This window comes from Hirundo rustica, chromosome 2, assembly GCF_015227805.2.
Source record: "Hirundo rustica isolate bHirRus1 chromosome 2, bHirRus1.pri.v3, whole genome shotgun sequence".
Lineage (NCBI taxonomy): Eukaryota > Metazoa > Chordata > Aves > Passeriformes > Hirundinidae > Hirundo > Hirundo rustica.
This window is the reverse complement of record NC_053451.1, coordinates 205,563-230,076: the sequence shown is the minus strand read 5'-3', so window position 1 is coordinate 230,076 and position 24,514 is coordinate 205,563. Positions and strand designations below refer to the sequence as shown.

The 24,514-nt window shown below is 54.8% G+C and overlaps 3 protein-coding genes across 9 annotated transcripts in view; 2 read left to right on the top strand and 1 right to left on the bottom strand.

The window, feature by feature from the left end:
* The window catches only part of POLD3 (DNA polymerase delta 3, accessory subunit), a 33,689-nt gene extending 19,921 nt beyond the window's left edge, over positions 1–13,768 (bottom strand). For 6 of the 7 annotated variants that reach the window (XR_005704387.2, XR_009207580.1, XR_005704389.2 and 3 more), the window contains exons 1-5: positions 6,969–7,052; positions 5,894–5,949; positions 5,270–5,372; positions 2,682–2,721; positions 1,096–1,228 (exon numbers count right to left, since the gene is read on the bottom strand). Coding sequence is in view for 3 of the 7 variants with exons in the window: in XM_040089721.2 (XP_039945655.1) it covers positions 1,096–1,228; positions 2,682–2,721; positions 5,270–5,372; positions 5,894–5,949; positions 6,969–7,028 (392 nt within the window). In the remaining 4 variants the exon portion in view is untranslated. Of the gene's footprint in view, positions 1–1,095; positions 1,229–2,681; positions 2,722–5,269; positions 5,373–5,893; positions 5,950–6,968; positions 7,053–13,711 lie in introns of those variants that run through there. The other variant, XR_009207581.1, reaches the window with a different exon arrangement.
* LIPT2 (lipoyl(octanoyl) transferase 2) lies at positions 13,443–15,142 on the top strand. Its single transcript, XM_040089835.1, has 2 exons — positions 13,443–13,908; positions 14,485–15,142. The coding sequence occupies exons 1-2, from the start codon at positions 13,443–13,445 to the stop codon at positions 14,715–14,717; spliced, it is 699 nt and encodes a 232-aa protein (XP_039945769.1). The 3' UTR covers positions 14,718–15,142.
* Positions 15,143–15,943: 801 nt separating this feature from the next.
* Positions 15,944–18,259, top strand: KCNE3 (potassium voltage-gated channel subfamily E regulatory subunit 3). The gene is made up of 2 exons (XM_040089923.2): positions 15,944–16,107; positions 17,123–18,259. The coding sequence occupies exon 2, from the start codon at positions 17,135–17,137 to the stop codon at positions 17,444–17,446; it is 312 nt and encodes a 103-aa protein (XP_039945857.1). The 5' UTR covers positions 15,944–16,107; positions 17,123–17,134; the 3' UTR covers positions 17,447–18,259.
* Positions 18,260–24,514: the final 6,255 nt, after the last annotated feature.

The window sequence follows — 24,514 nt, the reverse complement described above, 5'->3', positions numbered from 1 at the left end:
GCTTGGGAAATCCTGCTTCAAAGCTGGATTACACACAGGCTTCAGTGAGCTGTTTCAGAACCTGGATTATCTAAACCTTCTGGATGTCTAAATCCCAAAGGATACAAGTACCTCTAAGACACAAGCATCACCACCCTGGGGTGCCTAAGAGAAAACAGAGTGGAACAAGGCAACTGCAGCCACACCCAGGGCACGGCTCCACTGAGGTGGAGTTATCCAGAACCTTCCAGGGCATCCACGCTCATGCCCCAAACACACAGCTTCTATTTTCTCTGCCACCCCCTTGTCAACACTTGGGATACAAACACGTTTCTCCTTTCAAATTCTATACACTTCCTATGACACACCCTTCAGGCATCCCCCTTTAAACCAGATTGGTCATGGCACCGTGCATCCCCATGACTTCAAGCTGAAGCTGTTGTGGTGGGAACAACACAGAAATGAAAAGCTGCAGCTGCCAGGCGCTGCTCAGGAGGGAGACAGTGACTCCTGGAGACTGCAGTCCCTCCCAGTTCTTCTCCAGTTCCACCACGAAGGACACTTTGAAGCGCTGCCTAGACTGTTTTGTGTGCTCCTCCTATATCTCAGAGATCACAGCCTACTCTGAGCTGGAAAGAACCCACACAGATCAAAGCCCAGCTCCTGGAGAAGGAGCTCCTGTGAGACATCTTCAGAGGTGGATGAGTCCAGAAGATGAAAACACAGTTTCACAGAACAGAAAGTGAACTCCTGTAAATGCTTTGCTGAGCACATCATTCATGGTTTTATCAGCCTGTTTCGATTTTCTCTTCCTGTGTGGCTGAGAACTGGATTAAAATGGTCATGATTAAGCTTGGCCTGGAAAAGACAGAAATGTTTCCAGCCACCAGACAAGCAAGGTACTGGAACAGTCTCCCTGTCAGAGCAAGGACCAAGTGAACCAACTGTGAGCTCAGTTTACAAAACAATCACACAATGTGCTCTTTAGGCACTGGTCTGGCAGGCCTTTGAGGATATCTTTTCCTAGCTTTCTAAAAATCCAGGCCTATCTAGTAAGCACTGAAGTGCAACAGCAGTCTGGAAGTGCTTCAGAAGAAAGGGGGAGCCAGGACTCACTTGCTGCAGTGCTGCAGGTTGGATTTGACGATGTCGTAGTCGGTGTTGTAGAGGGGGGAGCTGTCCTTGAGCAGGGCCTTCTGAATGCTGTACACATGCACGCTGGCAATTGTGGACAGCTTAGACTTCATGGCTGGGGAAAAAGACGGGGAAAAAAAAAAAGCCCTCTGTTAGCACAGCCTTTAGGATGCAGAAAGACTGACAGACTAGTTGACAGCAAAACTTGAATGTGAAAAGGTCCAACCACATCTTCTCCCAACGCTCACTAAAGAAGAATTCAAAGCAACAAACCCCACAAGCCTGTCATGTTTTCCACTACACGCTCTTGGTTCTTGCACAACTGCCTTACGAGCGATCTTTCTGTGTTTACCTTCAAAACATCGAGTGTTTGGGATTCAGAATATCTGGTGAGTACCTAAAGCTAAGACAGAAGGTAGCTGGGCATCGCTCTGCCCTGCTGGAACTGCTCTCTGGGGCTGTGTCCAGCGCCCATCAGTCTGCTGGAATCAAAACTTCATCTCTTTTATGCTACTTAGACTGCAATCCCCTTGAGACAAGGGTTGGTTTTTAGGAATTCTTTGTTCATTGCTTATATTGTTCTTTCCACAGACTCCTGGTCTGAGGCTGAGCTTCTAGGCACTGTAAAAATACACACAGTAATCACTTCTTGGGGCCAGTCCTAGACTATGCAGCCCTACTCCCATCAAAAATCTCAGCCTCTTCCAAATATAAGTCATACCTTTGGCCTGCCTTCCAATACAAAAACCATGAGCAACCCTTTCCTCCACAGCAAAACAGAGTGTTACGCAGCACACATAACTCAACAAACATGACACGGAGTAGTTGCACTGCCTGACAATCTCCTACTCCGAGGAAAACAGCCTGAGCTAGAAATCCACTTCAGATTTCCAACCACGCAAGCCTTTCAAACAAAGTGAGGTCATTAGCACAGATCCTTAAGGTCACAAATACCACAGTGTGTTCTCAAGTGCCAAAGATGTTATTTGAAAGTGATGAAGAGCCTGAGGCTGTGTTTCAGTTCTGTGGGTAAGATTTCATCAGCAGGACCAGAGCTGGGAAGATGGTGAGACAATGGACAGTGCACAGAGCAGTGTCGAAATGGGGGTTTTTTCACCTTTCACTCCCAAAAGTGAGGTAAATGTCCCATGAGGATGTTTTAACACCCACGGGACTCAGAGCAAAGGCTGCAATTGCATCGAACCAGTAATCAGAATTACCAGTTTCAGCACTCTTGGCGGCCTGAAGGCTCACAATTGTTCTGAGACACTCCTGGTGTATTGTTGTCTCCCTGCTGTCAGTGGCAGGGAGGCGGAAAAGAATCACTGACAAAACATTTAGAATTTAAAAAAAAAAAAAAAATCATACTCAAATCACAAGCCTGAAGGTATTCAGCTGTTGGCTCAGATACTCCAAATTCTGAGAAACAGCTGGTACAAGAAGTACACACCTGACCCCAAGAGCCTGTCTGGGCATTTACGTGCAGATGGCAAGTTCTGAGCTTTGCTCATTTTGCTGTTCTTTCAAAGAAAAAAGTTAAAGCCACACGACTTTCCCAGTTGACTTACCTTCGAGTGCATCCTCCCTCACTACTGCAACCTTGTGGCACTGGAAAAAAGAAATACCATCTTAAAATCTGAGGTTGTATGCAAGACTGCTATTTTCAGTTATTAAACAAGAAAGTGTAATGATTATTGAGGCACAGAACACTGCCAAAGCCTTTAAACGCTCATTGGTTTTTAAAGCTCTGTCATCCCACTTTCCAGCTGCACAGATATCCCTGAAGAAAGCCTCTGTAGTTCACTCCTGACCCTGGGAGATGAGAGAGATGAACCAGAGGCTGCACAGGTGTGCAGCAGAAGCAAAGGGCAGCTCTGGAGCCCACAGCACCCTGCACTGCCTGGGCACACAACGCTGCAGCCTGGAGCCCAGACACGGCACCATGGAAATGAGGCATTCCTTTAAAAGCCAGGAATGAGTTTTAATTAAATACATCCCATTATACAGAACTAATGCAATAAATTATTACCTTCCATTTCAGGCAGGTTTGGAGATTAAAAGACAATATTCCATGCCAGTGAGCCAGTTTATTATTTAGGAGAACAAAAAAAAAGTTTGTTGGTGTTTTTTTCCAATCTACAAATAAAAGCCAGGATACCCTAAGATTTTCTATTCCTAAAAGAAGAGTGGATCATATTGTAATAGATATTTGTGTATTTAAAAATGCTTGGTGGGACGCAAAGGCGTTTAGTGTTTGGCTCTTAAATTTGTCAATGGGCAAAGGGGAACAGACACTGAATTTTCCCATTTTCTTTTAAAAACCTCTGGTGTATCTGCCTGAAGTTTGAGATGACATTCCTGAAAATCTGACAAGCAGCAATGAGAAAAAAGAAATTAATTAAGCAGCAATTCCTTTGCTTAATAAGCTGAAGCACTTTAAATATAAATACTGTATATTAATTTATGTTTCTTTTGTTTACCAGGATTAAAAAGCTGCTTTAATTAGGCAGGAAAAGAGCAAGGGGCAAGAAAACACAGGCAGGTCAGAGGATAAATAAAGATGGGCAGTCTCGGCCCCTCAGTGTAGAAGCAGCAAGGAAAGAGCACGCAGTGCTAAGGAGCGGCACGGCAGAGGGATTTCCATCCCTCTTCCTTCAGGAGTGCTGCAGCTGCATCCACAGCATTCCGGCTACACCTACTGCCAGCAGGCAGCAGTGCAGGGTCCCAGCACGCCAGGGCTGTCCCGGAGCTCTCCCAGCCCCTCCCACACAAACCTCCCGGGACACCCAGCCCAGGGCCCTGAGATCCCCGTGGGTCACCCCAACCTGCACCCACAGCGATCCTGGCTGAGCGGGCACCTGCACTCCAGCCTCCAAAAAGAAGAGATTTAAAAATAATGGCGGGCAAAAGTCACCTTCATAGAGCTTCCCTTGGTAGATCTAGTGGAAGATTCCCTATCCGTGCCAAGGGATAGGAATGAGACAAGCTTTCAAGTCCTTCCCAACCCAAACCATCCAGTGATACTGCAATCTTATTTTAAAAATACACGAGCTGCTAAGACAGAGTTAAAGAATAGTTCTTTGTCCCTACGTCAGAAGTCACCTGTTTGTTTCAAATACATTAAATATAACAGCACAGGTTGACAATCCCCAGTCCAGTTATAGGGAGCAAAGAAACTTGCTTTTTCCAAAAGAAATGAGGGAAAAACCTGTTAAACTTGGGATATGAATGTGACCCTACTCATTCAACTTTAAATACAGATATTCCATCACACAGAACTAATGCAGTAAATAATAACCTTCCAGCTCATGCAGATTTGGAGACTGACAGCATATTTCATGTGTGAACCAGTTTATTGTTCAGGAGAACAAAAAAAATTATTTTGTTGGGTTTTTTTTTTCCAATCTACAAACAAAAGCTAGGACACCCTGAGATTTACTATTCCTAGAAGAAGAGAGGATCATATTGTAATAGATATTTGTGTATTTAAAAACACTTGGTGGGATGTCAAAGGCATTTAGTGTTTGGCTCTTAAATTTGTGGGCAAAAGGAAGCAGACACTGAATTTTCCCATCTTGTTTTAAAAACCTCTGGGATATCTGCCTGAAGCTTTAGCTGACATTCTGGAAAATCTGACAAGCTACAGGCATTAAGCATCAATTCCTTTGGTGAACAAGCTGAAGGACTTTAAATACAAAATACTCTTAATAAATCCATGTTTCTTTTGCTTACCAGGACTAGAAAGCTGGTTTAATTAATGAGACAACTTCAACCGTACACGTGCTGTTCTATCTGTTATTATTCCATGGTACATGAGTTCCAGGCTCCCTCCAAACACCACTCAGACACTTCCAGACCACAGCAGATCCTGAGATGAGTGGTATCAGGATCTGAGTTATAGTTAAATAGTTAAGAGCCCTGGTGTGGTATCTAGCACTGTGTTCCCAAACCACGACCAGCTGATCTTTTCTGCGCACTGTCCGCACGCTGGGACAGACACTGAGCCTTCTTTTGTCCCTGTCCAGAAGCCCTGGCACACTGCAGCTCCTGCTGCAGAAAGAGCCAGTTCAGCTCTTGGCCCCAGGATCACAAAATGAGGTGGAGCAGACAGCACAGCAAAGCGCTCCCAGACCCCTGCAGGAAGTGAAACACTCACAACGTGTCCGTTCTGGAGGAGGTTTCCGGCTACCAGGTAGGTGACGTGAAGCTGAGCTCCTGAGTTCTCCTTCCGTTTCCTCTCCACATAATCATAGAGCATTCTGCACAAAAGAAACCAGTGTTGGCCACCAGAAAGGAAAGAGCCTGCAGCCCCACTCCCAGGGAGCCCACGCTGCAAACAAGGAGGAAGGCCAGCCTGACACGGACACTGGTCACACAAGCACAGTTATCTTCCCCAGGATTCATTTCATCTTTCTGAGACCCTTACTCCTCCGCCACTGTGGAGAATCCCAGTCCAACAACTCCAGAAAACAAAGGGCAAATACATTTAATAGAGGGTCTCACAGCCTCAGGGCAGCTTGTTCCAAAGTCTCCCCTCCAGAAAGGCATTTCTGAAACCCCTGAGAGTGGAAGTGGAGACTTCCTGGGGCATCATTGCCCAGCAAGCTCGGCAGACAGTCAGGCACAAGGAGCAACACAATCGGCTGTGCCTGAGAAGACAAGCAGGGTTTTGAAATATTTCCCGAGGAATCATTTTAATGTGCTCATCACCATGATGGAAACAGGAATTAACATGGAATTAACAGGAATTAACCAGGCTCTGGGGCGCAGTGACACCTACTGTTTAGCCTGGTTGACATGGACGCCCAGGGTGTAGCTCAGCCATTTGTATGTCACCTGGAAAAGAGAAAAAACCCAACAAACCACTTCAATAAGAAAACCTTCACCTCTCAATTCGATAAATCTCCCATCTTTAACTTGTTGGTTGGTCGAATTCTTCAGACACCCCCCTCCCTTCCAAGAAACCCACGGCAAAAGTGAGAGCACGCGGGCCCCTGTGCTTCAATGAGTACACTGAACTCCTGAGACCTCTCCCAAAAGGTGAGGGGGGAATTTCTGCCCCTCTCCCGACCCGGGGATCTCCAGTTGCACCAGTGGGACAAATATCAGGATCTCAGGGCTGGAATTCCAGCCCTGCCCTGCCTTGCTGTTCCATTTTGACCAGGTACACCTTTGACACCTGTTCCTCTTCCTGCTCTGCCCTTTTAAACCAAGCCCTGGGCTCTGGGCTGAAAACACAACAATTAAATTATTGTTTGTTTAGATTTTTCTTGGAATAAGCTACAAAGCCACGGGCTGCTCTCGTTCACATTGTCAGACAAGCTGCACCAACTTTGCTGAACCATTTTCTAGGTAAAACCTATTTTATTTTATTTTATACTTTTTCTTTCCAAATAAAATTTTGAAATAAAGCTGGAAAGGAACAGACCCACGCTGAAAACCATCAGCTTTCTGAACTGCTTTCAAAACAGTTAAGGAAGGGGGAAAGAGAGGAGGAAGAACAGGGGGAGAGGAGAAAGAGAGGGGAGAAGGAAGAAGGAAGTGTGAAGAGGAAGATGGAAGGGAAAAGAAGGAAAGAAGAAGAGAAGTGAGAAGGACGGTAAGGGAGGAGAAGAAGGAGGAAACGGGAATCGAAGGAGGAAGGAGGGGGGAAGGAAAGGGAGGGGGAGAAAGAAAGGGGAAGCAGAGAGAAGAACAGGAGAGTGGAGGAAACGAAAGCGGAGGACAGAGGGTGGGAAAGGAGGAAGGGATGGAAGGAGGAGGACTGGGGGAGAAGGCATAGGGAGGAGAAGGCAGGAGGAGAGGAGGCAGAGGGCGGGGAGCGGAGGAGCCCCCCGGGGCGCCGCGGGACTCACGACGCGGTTCTGGTCGGTGACGAACTCGTCGATGTTCTCCAGGTACAGCTCGTCCGCCATGGCCGCGCCGGGCCCGCGCTTCCCGCGCGCCTCAGCGCCTCAGCGCCGCGCGCGCGCCGCCGCCATGGCAACGGCCCCGCCGCCGACGGCGGCCGCGCGGGGACACGGGGCAGCGCGCGAACGGCGAACGGGCGGCCCGGCGCTCAGCGCCCCGGGCGGGATGGGCGCGGGCATCGGCCACGGGCGGGACGGGATGGCTCAGAGCGCCTTCCCAACCCGATCGGTTCCCAGCTTCTGTCGGGAACGCGTCGCTTGCACGCTCCAGGGACCACCCGGAGTGGCTGCTCCCCGCTGGAATGTATTCACAGCAGAGGTGTGGTGTGTTAAAGCCCCCACGGGAAGCAAGGCTGGCCGTGGGGGCTGCTCATCTCCCTCTCAGTCCTGGTGGGATGGAGTGTACCTGGCTCCCACCTGGACACCTGCCCTATCGCCCTGACCCTGACCCTTACCCGCCACCTCTCCACCCTTCCTTCCATCACTGTGCGGACTCGGCTGAGGAAATAAAATAAAATAAAATAAAATAAAATAAAATAAAATAAAATAAAATAAAATAAAATAAAATAAAGTAAAGTAAAGTAAAGTAAAGTAAAGTAAAGTAAAGTAAAATAAAGTAAAATAATTAGATAACTTCATAGTAGATTTGGGGTAAACCATCCTGTAACAGGCAGAAGCAGCAATTCCAAACCAGACCCGCTCCAATCGTGAGTGAGCGACTCCGCAGAGCTTGGGAGCGGCCGGACAGCAGCGGCAGCTCGAGTGTCCGCCACGGGCAGCACGTTCCCGAAGGAATCGTCCCTGCTCGTGCAGTTCCCTGTCCGAGACAGCAGGTGCCAGCTGGACACCACGCTTGCCTGGCAGGCGCTGCAAGGGCCAGGGAGCTGTGTCACTTCTGTCACCTCTGTCACCGCTCGGCTTGTCCAGGGCACGGCCCCAGGGCTGCTCCTGCCCGCAGCAGGACAGGGGCACGGCTGTGTGACACCCCCCGGCCTTGTGCCGCCGAAAAGTATCAGTGGAGTGGGAGGAGGAATCCCAGAATCACAGCTGTGGGAAAGCCCTCCAAGATCATCCAGAGGCATCGTTCCTCCAGCACTGCCAAGGCCACCACCGACCCATGTCCCCAAGTGCCACATCCACACGGCTTTAAATCCCTCCAGGGAGAGGCATTCACCTGGACAGCCCTTTCCATGAAGGAATTGTCCCTAATATCCAACCTAAACCTCCTCTGGCACAACTGGAGGCCATTTTCTCTTGTCCTGTCACTTGTTCCTTAGGAGCAGAGTTGGTCCCACTCCCCTTCATGTCCCCTGCTCAGTCTGCACCAGCACCTCTAAAAAGAGGTGCCAGAAGGAGCTGAGCAAGCTGAAAAAAGCCCAATTATCAGCAAATATCTGGGGTTTGGTTGAGCAGGGTTGCATGATCCCAGCAGCCACTGTGCTCTTGCCCCAAGGAAGAACCTCTGGCTGGGGAGGGCAGCGATGATGCCCACGTTCACCAGGAGTGTCCCTTGCCCTAGGCAAAGTCACTCACTCCATGGGAACTCCAAGCGGATGCAGATCCTCACTTGAACACAGCAGTTTTTACCTGGCAAAGGTCACGGGAGGAAATTGGACAGGTTTAATAAGTGTTAAAATAAACTCACAGTGGCCCTGTGCTGGAGTGTTTCTCTAGGGCTCACAATGGCATTCATTACTCAGCTGGCATCGGGTTTGTTTTGCTGGTAACAAAATGAACCACATCCTCTTCCTCCTGTGTCCCAGGCGCCTTCTCTCACACTCTTGTTCTCTCTTTTTCTTCATTTCCCTGTAGTTATTCTTGTGCTGTGACATTCCTGGCTTGCCATTTCTGTCTGGTTTACGGAAGGCGTGTGCAGGTCTTAAATACGTTACTCATCTCTTTGTTGTTTTAAGTGTCTTTTCATCTTTTGTTTTTTCTTCCTTTAGTTTCCCGCTTTGAACTTTCTGGGTGATTTCCTGACCTGGGCTAAGATGCCTGGTACTTACCCTTTTCCCCCTCAGGGCACACAGTGTGCGTTGGTACTGCAGGTTGGCTTAAGGGTACCAATGAGTGTAAGAGGTAAGGATTCTCTAGCTGAGGATTTCTTTCCTCTGTGTTAAAATGCTGTGGGATCCGGATCTGGTCTCGCTCACACCTGCTTTATTCTCTAAGGGAGGTATGTGGGCATAAACTGAAACAAGGGAGGCTCAGACTGGACATAAGGAGAAGTTATTAGAACCACAGAAGGGTTTGGGTTGGAAGGGGCCTTAAAGACCATCTTGTTCCACTCCCCTGCCATGGGCAGGAACACCTTCCATGAGACCAGGTTGCTCCCGATCTCCTTGGTGAAATATTTCGAGATCTCTTAATGTGGGCTTGCTTCATTCTTTTTCTTCCTCTGTTGTGCCAACCCTGAAGTTTCAGTGCCAGCTCCTCTGAGGTGTGAAAGGCAGAGTCAACAAGGCACAGTTACTTCAAAAGAGCCAAGCTTCTGAAGGACACAGCGACAAGCAGGGCTGGCTCCTTGGTGTCGGAGCAGCGGAACAACCCTGTGAGCAAGCTCTGCCCTCACCTCCTCAGTCTGAGTGGAAGTGCCCTGGAGATTTGTAACCCTGGCACAGTTTGAGGCTGGGCTCTACATGGGATTTGTAACAAGGCATTTGGATCCCTTGGAGCCCCTTAAGGCCCTGGCAGGGGCTCTGAGCTCTCCCTGGAGCCTTCTCCTCTTCAGGTGAGCACCCCCAGCTCTCCAAGCCTGGCTCCAGAGCTGGAGCAACTCTGTGCCCTCCTCTGGACTCTCTCCAGCAGCTGCAGGTCCTGGTGTTGCTGGCCCAGGGCTGGGGAAACTCTGCAGGTGGGCTCTCACTTGGACATTTCTCTGGTGCTCCCGAAGAACTGCCATCCCTCCCCGAACTGAGCTTCTCGGGGGCATCTTTCTTAAAGGCAGTGCTGTGATGGGTGTTTAACTCAGCAGAGGCGCTTCTGGCTGGTCTGAAGTCATGCTGGTTGTCCAGATGGCAGGGTGACCCCTGGCAGGGGGTCTGGCCTGGGACAAACTGGAGGTGGAAGCATCTTCAGCAGCGTTGATGAAGGACAAACAATACATCTGAGCTGCGCAAGGGGGAACATCAGCTCCCGGTGCCACGGGAAGCTCGGAGGAGCTTGGAGCCTGCCACATTGGCTCCAAGATGGGCCAAAAAATGACAACTTCCCAGAGAAGTGCAATGAGCACAGAAACACCCGTTCTGACCCATCTGCCCAGGCCAGCGAGGAGCTTCCTTAAGTACTTCCTTAATGCACTCGTGGGGCACAGCCCGTGGCACAGCCTGACACGTGCGTTTCCTTGTTTTTCTTCCCCTTTGGCACAGCCCTGGAAACGTGCTTCTTTGAGTCAATGAACAGAGTGGGGTGGGGGCAGAGCAGTCCTGCCCGTGGGACACATCCACCGAGATCCTGCCCGGACGAGCCAGGGTCTCAGCACGAGCCATTCCCTCCCAAGGCTCCTGGGGATTGCGTTCTGCAATAAAACCTTTGTCCTTCCTGAGAAGGCAGCTGGGGCTTGTAGGATTTGAGTGATGCTGGTGATCTGTGTAGGGAGCTTGGTTGATGCTCCCAAGGTATCACATGGGAACCTGGTGTCAGTGGATCAAGTCGAAACAAAACCACAGCTTAAGGCTTCCCAGCACCACCTCCTGCACTGAGCCAGGAGGCCTCTCCATCAGCGGAGGCTGGACATCAGCAGGGGTGACCAGCCAGGATCAAACCCCACCAGGGAGAGGGGCACAGAGGGTCTGATCTCTGCACTCCTGCCAGCCCTGTGGGAGAAAGGAGGCAGGCAGCCATGATTCCAGAAACACGGTCAGGGATGCTCCTTCTGGATAGGCTGCTTCTCCTGAGCCTGTGTGGCTCCTGGCCATGCACTGAACTTCTGCACCTGCCAAATAATTCGTGTCATTGGTACGTGCAAATGGCCCTCGAGTACAATTTCCTCGGGGAATAATAAAGGGATTTTGTTGAAAGGCTTGTGGCAGTGTGGGGAGGGGGCTGCTGTGCTTGGGGGTGCCAGAGGCAGCCTGAGCCGGCACTCCACTCTCAGCTCTGCCCCTGATGCCAGCACAGCTCTGTCACCTCTCAGTGACATGCCAGCCTTGCCAAACTCAACAGGAATTTTGTCCCAGCCTTCACTGAAGCCAAGATGTTGCCCTTTGCCTCTGTAGCTCACTGTGAGCTGTGACAGCCCCTCTTGCCAGGCACCTGTTTCACAGCCACCACCTTTGCCGTCCCCTCCTCTTCCTGCCATTAAGCCTTGACTTGCATTAGCCCTAAAGTTCCCCGAGGGTGGCTCTCCTGACAGAAAACCATCAGGCTTTGCACTCCAATGGACTGGTGAGGATTGCAGGGGTGCTGCTAATGTTTAAGGGACCCAGAGGAGAAGGTACAAGAGGACAGAGGACGACTGTATCACAGAGACAATAAACCGCCCACCCCACTTTAGAAGCACCCCAGCCCTGCCAGAAGGATAAAACGTGAGCCATCCGTGGCGCCCTTCCATACGAATTTCCGCCCTGGTTCAAAAGCAGGATGTGGCCAGTGAATGGGGCAGTGACGCCACCACGCTGCTCTGCCGTGTTGTTTACGAGGGTCCCAGCCCTGTGACACACAACTCGCCTCGTCCTACGCAGGCAGCGCCGCCGCCAGCCAGAAAGGAAGAGCCCTTGGCTTTGATCTCCAGGCAAGAAGTGGGGGCTTAATCATGAAAAAAAGGAAATAACTCACTGCACGCACGTTGTTGGTGCAAAATATGAGTCTCTCCTGCCAAGGCAGAGACCCGGAGCAGCTCTTCTGGAGCTGGTTTAGGCGATGATCCCACCCCAGGAGGGATCCTCAGGTTGGGTGCTGCTCCATTCCTGCTGAGGTTTATGGTGGATTTTTCCCCCCTTTTTTCTCCTTTTCACTGAGAAAATGGCCTAACAAGGGGAAACACCTTTCCTTCCTTGCCAATAACACAGAAGTTGACCTTGTCAGCTGACAGCCAAATTACCTGTGGCGACAAAGGGCAAATTACCAGCGAGGTACGTTTCTGATAAAAGCAAGAGTTCAGTAACACCGCGATTGCTCTGTGAAATCAGGACATACTTTCACATGCTTAACCCGGTCGATAAGCTGGAAGGGCTGCAGGCTGGGAACAGTTTGCTCAGGTTTTAACGGTTGACTCATTAGCGGTTCGACCAGATTTGTCTATTCTCTACATTTGGAATAAAAAGCTGAGGTGGGAACATTTTCACGGTCCCAGGGTGATGAACTGCAGCTCTCACCAGCACCTTGGCAATACAAGAACTTTATTTACTGTTCACAACCTTGCAGTGCTAGCACAGAATCATGCAAAGTTAAGGGGTTGGAAGGAAACTTAAAGCTCATCCAGTTCCACCCCCTGCCACGGGCAGGGGCACCTTCCAGTAGACCAGGTTGCTCAAGGCCTTATCCAACCTGGCCTGGAACACTTCCCGGGTTGAAGCATCCACAACTGTCCTAATTTTAGTCTGCTTTGAGCAGGCCTGTGATTGCCCAGCTGCACTGGGATGTCACGAGCACATTCCCTACCCTCACCCCCTGCCCGTTCCCCCCTGTCACCACTGCACTATCCTCTCCTCACCCTGTCCCCCACCCTAGTGCTCCACATCCCACACCCTATGGTGAGAGGGGCCCTGTCTCTCCTCCTTGTGCTCCTCCTGCAGCCCTGGCCCTATCAGCCACCCCCAGGCCCATGACCTCCTCCCCATGCCTTATCCCCTGTCCCCTATCTCTAACCCCTGTCCCTGGACACTAGCTCCCTGTCCCCAGTCTCCTATCCCCTGTCTCCAATCCCCACCGCAGGCCTCATCCCCGGTATTCTCTCTTGGGCCATGTCCCATGTCCCCAGGCCCTGCTCCCCACTCCCCAAACCACCATCCTCTCTCCTGCTGTTCCCTCGCCCCTGTCCTCCATGTCCCCATTCACCATGTCTGTGCCCGTCCCCCATCCTGCCCCCGTGCCCCCTGTCTCATCCCCACCGCTTCTCCCTGTCGCCACGCTCCTGTCCCCATGCCCACAGCAGCCCGTCCCCGCTGCCCGTCCACATCACAGCGCCTGTCCCTGTCTTCGCCTCCTACTTCCATCCCCGCCTCTTGCTCCTACCCCGCCTCCTTCCCCCTTCCCCGCCCCTGTCTTCGTCCCCGCCGCTTTGCCGTATCCCGGTCTCCGCTGTCCGTCTCAGTGCCCCAGGCTATCCCCGTGTCCCCGTGTCCCCGTGTCCCCGTGTCCCCCGCCCGCCGCCCCGGCGCTGCCCGGTTCGCCGCGGCGCTCTCGCCCCGCCCGGCGGCTCCCGGCGGCCCCGGCGGTGTCCCGGGCGGTGTTCCCGGCGGCGGCCCGGGCGCCGTCGCCATGTCGCGGCCGGCGGTGCGGGTGCTGCGGCTGGGCGCGGTGCCGTACGCGGAGGCGCTGCGGGTGCAGGAGCGCTGCGTGGCGGCGGCGCGGGCGGCGCGGGGCCCGGGGGCGCCGCCGGGGCCGCCGGCCGAGAGCGTGGTGCTGAGCGAGCCGGCGCGGCCCGTGTACGCCTGGGGGCTGCGGGGAGCGCCGGGCGCGGCGGCGGCCGCGGCGCTGCGGGCGCGGGGCGCGGCGCTGGTGGCGGCGCGGCGCGGCGGGCACATCACCTTCCACGGCCCCGGGCAGCTCCTCGCCTTCCCCGTGCTCGACCTGCGCCGCCGCCGCCTCCCGCTCCGCGCCTACGTGGCCGGGCTGGAGGCGCTGGTGCTGCGGCTCTGCCGCCGCCTCGGGCTGGGCGCGGCCCGCGCCCTCCCGCCGCCCTTCACCGGGGTCTGGATGGGCGACAGCAAACTCTGTGCCATCGGTGAGCGGGGATGGCTCCGGGAGCGCGCGTGCGCGTGTCCGGAGCCAGGCTGGGAGAGCTGGGGGGGGTCCACGTGAGGAACGGAAGGCTCCGGGGGGAGCTCGGAGCCCCTTGCCGGGGCCTAAAGGGGATCCGGGAGAGCCGGAGAGGGACTGGGGACAAGGGGGAACGGCTTCCCACTGCCAGAGAGCAGCGTTAGACGGGATATTAGGAAGAAACTCTTCCCTGCGAGGTTTGGGAGGCCCCGTCACAGGCTGGCCAGAAAAGCGGTCGCTGCCCCATCCCTGGAAGCGCTCGAGGCCAGGTTGGACGGGGCTCGAAGCAACCTGGGATAGTGGGAGGTGACCCTGCCCACGGGATACCTCCCAACCCAACCCATCCTGTGATTCCACGTGCGTCAGGCGGGGCAGAGCGCTGCGGGAATCTGCCGTGGAGCTGTAGGCACCGGGGACGGTGGGTGTGCGCAGGGGAGCATGCAGGGGTGGGATTTGCGTCCAGGAGGAAGGGGCAGCGCAGTTTTGAGCCCCTGCTCACCCTGGCGACGGTGCTGACGGCTGGGTGCTCTTGGCCCTGCAGGTGTGCACTGCGGAAACCACATCACCTCGCACGGGCTGGCGCTGAACTGCTGCACCGACCTCACCTGGTTCGACCACATTGTTCCCTGTGGGCTGGAGGGAAAGGGGGTCACTTCGCTGAGCCACGAGCTGGGCCAGCACGTCGCCGTCAACCATGTCCTCGAGCCCTTCCTCGACTCCTTCCAAGAGGTGTTTGACTGCACTTTGGTCTCTTCAAAAGAGCCCGGGGATTAGGATTGTTGTGGTGCCTTAGCTGGCTGTTTTGGCAAGGCCGCGGCGCGGCCCCGGGTCTCTGTCGTGAGACGAGTTCTCGCGCCTTTGCCTGTGGACTGTGAGTGGACAGTGGCTCAGGGTTTCAGAATGCTGCTTGAACATCCAAACGTCCACTGGGGCCGTTCTCTCCAGCCCTGTGAGTCTCCGTCCCTCGGCTGAGTCCTCCGTGGGTACCACATCCCCACGTCACTTGCTGGGGAAGTACCCAAACAGGTGCTTTTGTGGGGTTTTTCTGCTTTTTGCCCCAAAAAAATTAAAGACTTGTGTGAATGCTCATGAATTCACATGAATTCATGTATTCATGTGAATTCATGTGAATCGAGCATCCTTCCCTTGCTGATGGGTAAAAAGAGGCAGATTTTATATACAAAGAGAGTTGCTGGGAACTTGGTCTGCTGATCCTTTTCTCATTTATTTACCCCAAGACTTTATCAATGACAACTTCTCACCCTGAGCCCAGGGAAATCCTCACGTGGCAAAGATCCTGGCATCAGGGAAGGTGGAAGATGGCTGTAAACGGTAGTTAAAAGGCATTGGAGCACTGCGGATGCAGTGGAAAAGGAGGAGGAGGGAAGGGGGTCGGGATTCACAAGGAGAGAAGCCACGGCTGTTGTGGATCCTGTGGGACCACACAGCATCCTGTCTGGGTGATGGAGACCTGCTCCCACTGGGTCTGTGGTGCTGGAGGAGGCGTTGCTGTCAGCACTGCTGAAATCGCTGTCTCAGCTGCAGCATCATGAGCTGATTTAATGGACAGGTTTTTTCGGGGGTGAGGCTGAAGTACCCACACCCTGCTCAGAGCAAGACCTGACCCCCACTGCCCCTCACTTCTGTTCTGGACCTTCTCCCTGCCCCACAAGCTTTGGCGTTTCTCTGCTGCTGCACAGCACCCGGCAGCTCCCTGTGAGCCACCCGTGGGTGCCCATTGGGGCTGGAAGGGGCGGAAATCCCATTTCATGGAGCGGGCTGAGCTCCGGGAGGGAATGGTGAGCAGGAGGAACATGCCCAGGCAGGCTCTGTGCCAGGGCTCGGGCTCGGGGCCAGCGATGCCGGACGAGGAGGGACAGGAAAGCGTGACCGGCAGCGTGTGCCGGGGGAAGCGCAGAGCCCCGCTCCCCCGCCCCATAAAGCCCCCGCTGTCCGGCCGGGCCGAGGGACCGTGGCAGCACCCGTGGCGCTGGGGACAGGCCGGTGGCCCGCGGCGGGGCTGGGTGGCTGTGGCAGGTGGCTCTGCCCCGGGAAGGGGAGGAGGCTGGCGGCGCTCCCAGCCCGGCCGGCATCCCTCCCCGGCGGCAGCGATGCTCAGTCCCGGCTCAGCCTGGCAGCAGCGCAGGCAGGGAGGGCACACGAGGTGAGTGCGGGGTCCCCTTCCCAAGCCCTGTCCTCCCCTCCTCTCCCCATCCTTGCACTCCCCCTAAGGTGGGTCCCCCCAAGTCGTACCCCATCTGTGGGTCCCCTCCTGGGGTAAACCCAGATCTTGCCCTAAACCTCCCAAATTCAGCCTACTTTTTTTAAGTCAGGAAGGCTGCCAGATCCGACCTCATCCCTGTGGGCTCGTGGCTGCTCAGCCCCTTCCACCTCCTCCTCTTCCTCCTCCTCCTCCTCCTTGCAGCTGGGGTCTCATCCTGGGAGGTGCACCCCGAGTTAAGGGTCACCCGTTTGGTAGGGGGATCAGCTGCCTTTGCAGGGAGTAAAGCTGCTGGTGCAGCAGGCAAGGGGTGCTCAGGAGCTGGTGGAGGACAGGCTGGATACCTGGGGGAACTACGGTGGTTTGTGAGACTGGTGTGTCCCAAAGCACGGCACATGTCAGGGCCTGTGTCCCAGTGTCTCTTCCTGGCCATGCCTGCTTTGGGACCCCAGCAAGTTGTGAAGATGCCAGGGGGGCTGGCAGAAGGGCAGCATGCCAAAGCAGGGATGGCAGATCAGAGGGGGTCTGGCACCCAAAGGGTCAGGAAATCCCCAGGGAGGTTTAGGGCAGTAACCCCTCAAGATGGGTCTGCAGTGATTTGCAGAGGGCTGTGCCAGCTCTGCACCCTGCAGGGGTGCAGGATATGTGCCCACCATCGCCACACATCCCTGGGGAATGCAGACTTTGAAGCCAGCCCTCCTGGTCCCTCAGCACAACTGTGTCCCCCCACTGTCCCCAGGCCTGAGGCAAGCAGCTGCCCCAGAACCCCGGGAGCTTTATTCCCTCTGTGGAAGGACTGAAATTCAGGGAGAAGGCTGCTGGGAATGCCAAGGGTTTGGCCACCCTGCCCTGTGGTAGAGGAGGTGCTTTGAGTACCAGTCTGGGGTCATTGTCAGGTCCCGGTAACACCTCCACTGTGAGGGCAGCCTCTTCTGAGTCTCCCTGTCCTTCCCTGCAGCCTGCGGACAACATGGACAAGAACAACCAGACAGAGAGTTGGCACCAAAGCCTGCGGGCGGTGCTGAACGCCCTGAACCAGACGCTGCATGGGGCCATCTCCTGCCCCGGCGAGCCCTCGGCCGGCACTGTGGAGGCCGAGCACGGCAGCCGTGCCGGCCACGCCGGCCGCAACGACAACGCCTACATGTACATCCTGTTCGTCATGACGCTCTTCGCCGCCACCGTGGGCAGCCTCATCCTGGGGTACACCCGCTCCCGCAAGGTGGACAAGCGCAGCGACCCCTACCACGTCTACATCAAGAACAGGGTCTCCATGATCTGAGCCTGGCCCACGCCTTGCCCCCGGGGAGCCACCGGGCTTGGGGTCACCTTGCTGTGCGCATCCCGCTCGCTGTGGGATGGGACGGTGCTGCTGGGAACCCCCTAAAGCTGCTGAGAACCTCCCAAAGCTGCTGAGAACCCCCCAAAGCTGCTGAGAACCCCCCAAAGCTGCTGGGAACCCCCACCGTGGTGGAGCTCAGTCCTGGTGTGAGCAGTGCTGGGATGCCCTGGCTGGCAAGAGCTGGAAGAATGTGACCTGCAAGCGGGTCCTGGTCCCACAGACCCACCTCGGCTCCCATGGGCATGGGGATGGCAGGGGCAGCTTCTCTCCCACCGTGGCCTGCGGGGACTGGCAGGAGTCTTCAAGGAGAATATTTCCCCATTTCCCTACTCAGATCAGCTGGTCTTGACCTCCCTGGGCTCCCAGCAGCTGTGACAGCGATTCACGGGTTTCTGTGGTGCTGAAGCCCTGTAATGTTTGAGCTGGGCTAGGCCCTGCTTTTCTGGCAGGGAATTAAAGGAGGTGGTGGGTTCCAGGGGACTTGTGTTTGCTTCTCCTCTGAGCAAGGTTGGTGTTTGGGGCAACCCGTGGGGCACCGCTCTGTGCCAGAGCCCAGGGGATGCTGAAAGGGCTCAACCTGCTGCCTGTGTGCTGCCAAGGTGCATTCAAGAGCAGCCCTTCGGTGGCATCACAGCCCCTAGGATGGGACAAATTCCCCAGGACTGAGCGAGCCCTGCATTCCCAGAGGGATGCTTTGTCCCCACATTCCCTGAGGGATGCTTTGTCCCTGCATTCCCAGGAGGATGCTGCTTTGTCCCCGTTGCTGTCTGGGCAGCGCTGCTGGAGCCCTGGCTGCTGGAGCCCTGGGCACGCTGTGAGTGTGGCCCGAGCCTGTCCGGAGGCGTGTGGCTCCAAGCATCTCCTAAAGTCTCTCCGGGCTCCGGATGGCGATGCCGGAGTCTTTCCTGCTTCCTTCCTGCTGTCAGCTGTAGCTTTGGCCTTTTGTACTGCAGGTCCCAAATGTGTTTTCCATGGGGTGAGGGCGCAGCGGTGGACGGGAAGGGGATGTTCTTGGGTCCTGCTGGGCTCCTTGGCTTTGAATCCGCTATTAAGCTGGCTGGGTTTGGACCTGGCCTGTGGGGTGGCCAGTGTCCAGGACAGTAAATGTCCCTGTCCTTCAAAACAGGCTGTGGGGCAGCGCCAGTGACCCAGTGTCTCGCACGTCTTAACCTGTTCGTAATGGCATAATGAATGTCTTTAATTGCAGCTAGATTAGCTGGCCCATAGGGGCCTTTCCGCCTGCATTCCAAGGTTAAACAGAGTTGCAATCCTGAGCCCAAACAGTGACGCCAAACCCTAATCCAAAAAAGAATAGTGGATGTGAGCGTGTTTGGGGTAGGGCTGGAAACCTTGGCACCGGAGGCACCGGGGCGGCAGCAGCTTAGCAACCAATTCCTGATTTGCCATGCCCTTGGCTTGGGCACAAAACCTGGAGCAGGGGGTTCTGGAAAGCCCATTTTGGGGCTGATCCCCCTGGGATTCCTGAGCCAGGCAGGGCTTTCTGGGGTGCAGGTGTCCTCCGGCACCTGGCCCAAGCGGGAAGTAGCTCGAGAGGCTTCGCTCTGTTTATCTTGCACCTGCAGCGCTGGGAAAGGAAAATAAACCTGTTATCTGCAAATAAATCAGGGGAATCGGGCCAGGTGGGGACAGAGACACAGAGACACACGCTGATCCTTTTTCCTCCTCCTTCCCGGGTTTGTCCTCCTCTGACACCAGCCCCTCCAGTGGGATGAGCCATGGAGCAGCCCGGGCCGGGACATGGGACCCTGCGATGGGGCGGGGGCTGGATGGTGAGCGTGGTACCCCCAAATCCCCCCAGTGCCATGGAATTCTTGCTTTTCCCATTTTTGGGAGAAAGGGATGAATCTGGTGACTCCAGAATCTCTTCTGATGCTGTGAGCCAAGGGGGAAAACCCTGCAGAAGGATAGCACGTCGTAAAAATTTGGAAAAAAACCATAAACGCTGCTCTCCCCTAATCCTGAAGGTTCTGAGGGTGAAAAATCCCTCCTGCAAGACACAGCTTCTGCAGCAATGGTTACCCACCCGATCTGCGATCCATTGGCAGCTCCACCGTCCATCCGTCCCTGCCGGTAAATTCGGACCAGAGCCCGTGGCAGGGCAGGGCTGGGGGGACGCCCCGGGTGCCCCCACTCGAGTCGCGAGCCTGATGCCACCAGGCTGGGTGACAAGATGCCAGTGCCACCTTGTGGCAGCTGCCTCAGGGTCCAGGTGTCACATGCTCAGGACACTCCTGCACCCCCGGGGCGAGAGCAGGGACTTGTACCCACGGGACCCCTGGCGCCTGTCTGGCTGTCCTTGTCCCCACGGCTCCCACGGCTGCAGCCTGGCTGGGTGTCCATGGGATCCGAGGTTCCGGGCTGTTTGCGTGTCCCCATGGCACCCACGACTCCAGCCTGGCAGTGGACTGTGCCGGGCTGCTCCGAGGAATACAGAAACAGGGATATATGAGGGAAGGATGGATTTGGGAGCCTCCTGAAATGGGTTTGCTTCAGGAGCCAGGGGAAGGATTTCGCAGCTATTTAGATGCTTATCCCAGAGCTCAGAGATTCTTCCTCGGGGCCGATGGGTTCTGGCCTCACTCCCTGGACTGCAGCCCCGGGAGCAGATGATTCCTGGGTCACAGTCACAAAGCTTTTGTTAGCAGCAAGGAGATGCTCTCAGAACACAGAGAGAAGAGCTGGGAGTGTGCCGGTCTTGGCTGAATCCCTAAATCCAGCTGAGCAAATGGTAGCTGATTACATTTGCGTTTTAAGCAATGCACCGAGGAAAAAAACATGAGGCTCCTGGGAGGCTAATTTATTTAACACTTTTTTTTTTTTTTTATTGGCACGCAGCCATGGATCACGGGTGAGACGGTGTCTGGTACTTGGAAAAGGATATCAAAATGTGTGGGAAGTTGGGGCTGACCTTGGCTTAGCGGATCAAGGGTTGGATTGTTGGAGCAGCGGGAACAGGCTCCTGGGACTGCTTTGATGCTGGGCATTTCGATAAGGAATGCCTGAGGTGAAATGATAGCGGCTCAGGGTGAGAGAGCGACGGGATCGGTGAAAGCTGAGCTGCCAGCACGGGCTGCCTGAGGTCATACTGGTTTGGAATGGGTGGCACGGCCTGACTGAGCCGTGGGAAGCTGTGTTCCAGGGGAGCTGCTCGTCCAGGAGAGCTGTCAGTGCTCTGTGGGAGTGCTGCGTTCTGCGGGGAGGGGCCAGGGAGGAGCTGCTCTCCCCTCAGCAGCGCTGAGCCAAGCTCACATCACCAATGCTGCTGTGCAGCCTGAGGGACAGAGGGGTCACGATGGGGAAAGTTGAGTTTGGGAATCCAAAAATCTTGGGAATCCAGGAATGGTGAAGGAAGCTGCTCCTGCCCTCCCTTTGGGACTAGAGCAGAGGTATTTCCAGTGGCTCTGAGCTGCACGTTACAAACCACTTTTAAAGCATATTTAGAGTGTCATGCTCCTGGGGAAGCAAAGGAGTGTGCTGCCAGTGCCAGAGGGTGAGGGATCAGGCCTTCCCAAAGCTGACATCATGAAGCATTGAGCCAGGGGCAGTTGCAGAACTTCCAAATCATTTCCTAATGCCACTAGTCCCTGTTGCATCCTTCCCACCTGCCAGGCTGTGCTCTGTGCCCATGCTCAGCCTGCGGAGCTCCTGCACTCCTCCAGGACAAAGCCCTTCTCCTGCTGTGACCATGGATCTACTTAGAACCCGGCATTCCAGCCCAAAAAGGCACCCGTGCCCCTGCCCTGCGGTGACAGCTTGCCAGGGATGTCCTTGCTGCCTGCCTGGAGCGCCCCACTGCCCTCCTGACAATCTGCGGCTCTGGGAGGGAGGGGAAAGCTGGGAGTCGCTGTGTCATTACCAGGTAACCCGAGAGGCCCGGGAGAACAGACAGAGTGCTCAGGTTTATTATAAATAATAAACCAAAAATTGTGCCCCAGAGCCAGGGCTTGCACAGTGCCGTGAGGCTCAGCCACCAGCTGCAGGCACACACTGGGGTCATCCCACACAACCCCTGCTCTCTGCAGATAGTGGGAGTGGAAAAGCAACCTGGAATGTTGTGGGAGCTCCGGGCTGTTTGTACACGATGTGGAATAAACTGTGCAAATTGCCATGGAAACGCTGCTCCGACTGGGTTCCTCACCAGGCTCCCGGCAGCTGTGAGATCGTGGGGCTGATCCCGTTTGTTGTGCACGAGGATTTGGGCTGTGGAACCAGATCCCTGAGGATGCTAACGGGATGGGACAGATGTTTTTAATTCTGGTATGTGCCTTAGCCCTTCCTCTGGGCTGATCCCCCAGTGTGGGCAGCAGGGCAGGAGGGATTCTGCTCCTCGGTCCATGAGCTCAGGTGAGAGCCCACCTGCAGAGCTGCCACAGCCCTGGGTCAGCAGCAGCAGGACCTGGAGCTGCTGCAGAGTCCAGAGGAGGCACCAGGATGATCAGAGGGATGGAGCCCCTCTGCTGTGAGGGAAGGCTGAGGGAATTGAGATTGTTTAGCCCAGACTAGAGAAGCTCCAGGGTGACGTAATTGTGACCTGCCAGTACCCGAAGGGAACCTACAAGAAAGAGAGACTTTTTACAAGGGCCTGGAGTTCCAGGACAAGTCTGGCTCAAATTGACAGAGAATTGACTTAGATTAGAGATTAGGAGGAAATTCTCTGTCCAGGGCATCTGTGGCTGCTCCTGGATCCCTGGAAGTGTCCAAGGCCAGGCTGGATGGGGCCCTGAGCAACCTGGGATGGTGGGAGGTGTCCCTGTCCATGGCAGGGCTGGGACTGGAATTGGTCTGTCCCAGATGTGCCAGATGTGTTGGGTTTCCTGCCTGCAGGCGGAGAGCAGGGCTGTCCCTGGCTGCAGGAGCAATGTCTGCACGGTGCCACGGTCCCGGGTGGGCGCTCACGCTCCCTTTGGCTCGGGAGAAGCCATTCCCTCCTGCCGAGCCCTGCCACGGTCCCTGCTGGCCCTGGCAGCTCCCAGCACACGAGCTGGCGGCTGCCAGCAGCCTGGCTGCCCTTCTCCTCCCAGCCTGGCTCCTGTCCATGGCTGGCAGCCCGGCCTCTCCCTGGCTTTTGGTCCCCGGGCTGTTTGCTGCTGCTCACTTTGCTCTGCGCGTGCTGCGCCTCAATCGGGCGAAACGATGCGTGAGGGTGAAAACATGGAAACCTTGGCTTTCCTTCACTCGCAGATTAATTGCCTGTGTTCTGGCTTTTTTTTCCACCAGCGTGAGGACTGGAAATTTTGTTGCTAGCAGCAGATGAAAAGAGATGTTTGTGCTGGCAGGCAGAGAGTGTGGGGACGCCCTACGATCCCCCCAGAGCGTCTGGGAGAGCCCTGCTGTGCTGGGCCTCTGCACACTCCAGTCATGCCAGCAGATGGGACTGGGTTTAACTTTCCTGGAGCAAGATAATCAGCTTTAAAAATTCTTTTGCAGGCTGATTACTTCTCAGATACACTGGACTTAGTTGTCATCTCCCACGAGGTCAGTGTTTTCTCCAGGCCAACACAGGAAATCTCCATCAGCGCCTTCTAAGCTGCATCACCATTATCTTTTTCCATGATTGCCCTGCTCTAGTGCTGCTCAGGCTGCCTGGCATCTGCCACGGGGTGCCTTGGAGCTAGATATCCAAAGCTTTCTCACAGGGAAGCAGCTGGGAACTAATCATCACTTCCCAATGTGGGATGCACTGGTGAGATCCTGGGAAGTATCAAACTCTATGCTGCAGTTACTCCTGTAAAGAAATAACTTTTATCCTCCATGAGACTATTTTGTTCTCCAGAGGAATAATCATAGAGGAGCGCTGACATCAGAGAATAGGATAATTCTCCTATCTTTCATCCAGTTTTGGGAAAAACCCAAGGCTTTATAGGCTCCTATTATCCTGGGCTCTGGCCTTCTCTCCTTGAAAACAAAACACAAAGGAGGAGATAAGAGTAGCAAAAGCATGCAAAGCACTGAGCTCTGGCGAAAAGTGCCAGGGATGTGGTTCTCATCAGATTTCAGGTCTCAGGATGGCATCAGTGCTGCTGCAGATGCTGCCAGATGTACCAGAAGGAATGATTACATCCCATTTCCTCACTTTATCAGTGTCCAGGCTCTTCTTCTCTGTATCACAAACAGGGAGAGAAGAGGACTTGGGGTTGCCCTCACCCCTGGTAACCTACTTCCTCCTTTCCTTTATCTTCTGTTGACTTCAATCAGTAATTCACTGTAATAGACCAATCAAAAGGTTTATCTCCCCACACCCAGCCAGACCTCTGGACCAGAGGGTTTGTTCATGTGTGAGCCAAACTTTCTTACGATTCCCCTCTCTATGTATAGTTTTCAACACTGTCCTGTTGGGTGCCCTGAACACCTCCTGTGTAGCACTCCCACAGCCTCTGCCCATCTTCCCAAAGCTTCCCAACCCCGCCTGCAGAGCTGCCCCAGCCCTGGAGTCCCAGCACAGGAGGGACACAGAGCTGCTGGAGCCATGGAGCTGCTGCAGGGCTGGAGCCCCTCTGCTCTGGAGCCAGGGCTGGGAGAGCTGGGGGTGCTCAACTGGAGAGGAGAAGGCTCCAGGGAGAGTTCAGAGCCCCTTCCAGGGTCTAAAGGGGCTCCAGAAGAGCTGGAAGGGGCCTTGGGAGAAGGGATGTGGAGGGACAGGACCCAGGGAATGGTTTCCCACTGCCAGAGGGCAGCGTTGGATGGGATATTGGGGAGGAATTCCTGGCTGTGAGGGTGGGCAGGCCCTGGCACAGGGTGCCCAGAGAAGCTGTGGCTGCCCCTGGATCCCTGGCAGTGCCCAAGGCCAGGTTGAACCGGGCTTAGAACAAACCGGGATAGTGGAAGGTGTCCTGGCCCATGGCAGGAGGTGGGAATGAAATGAAATTTAAGGTCTTTTTCAACCCTTTTTCAAATCCATCTGTGATTCCATGATTCCATCCCTCTGCAGTGCCTGCTGTCACTATGGCAACGTCTGCGCACATGTCGGGTAGGGTGGGGATGCTCTGC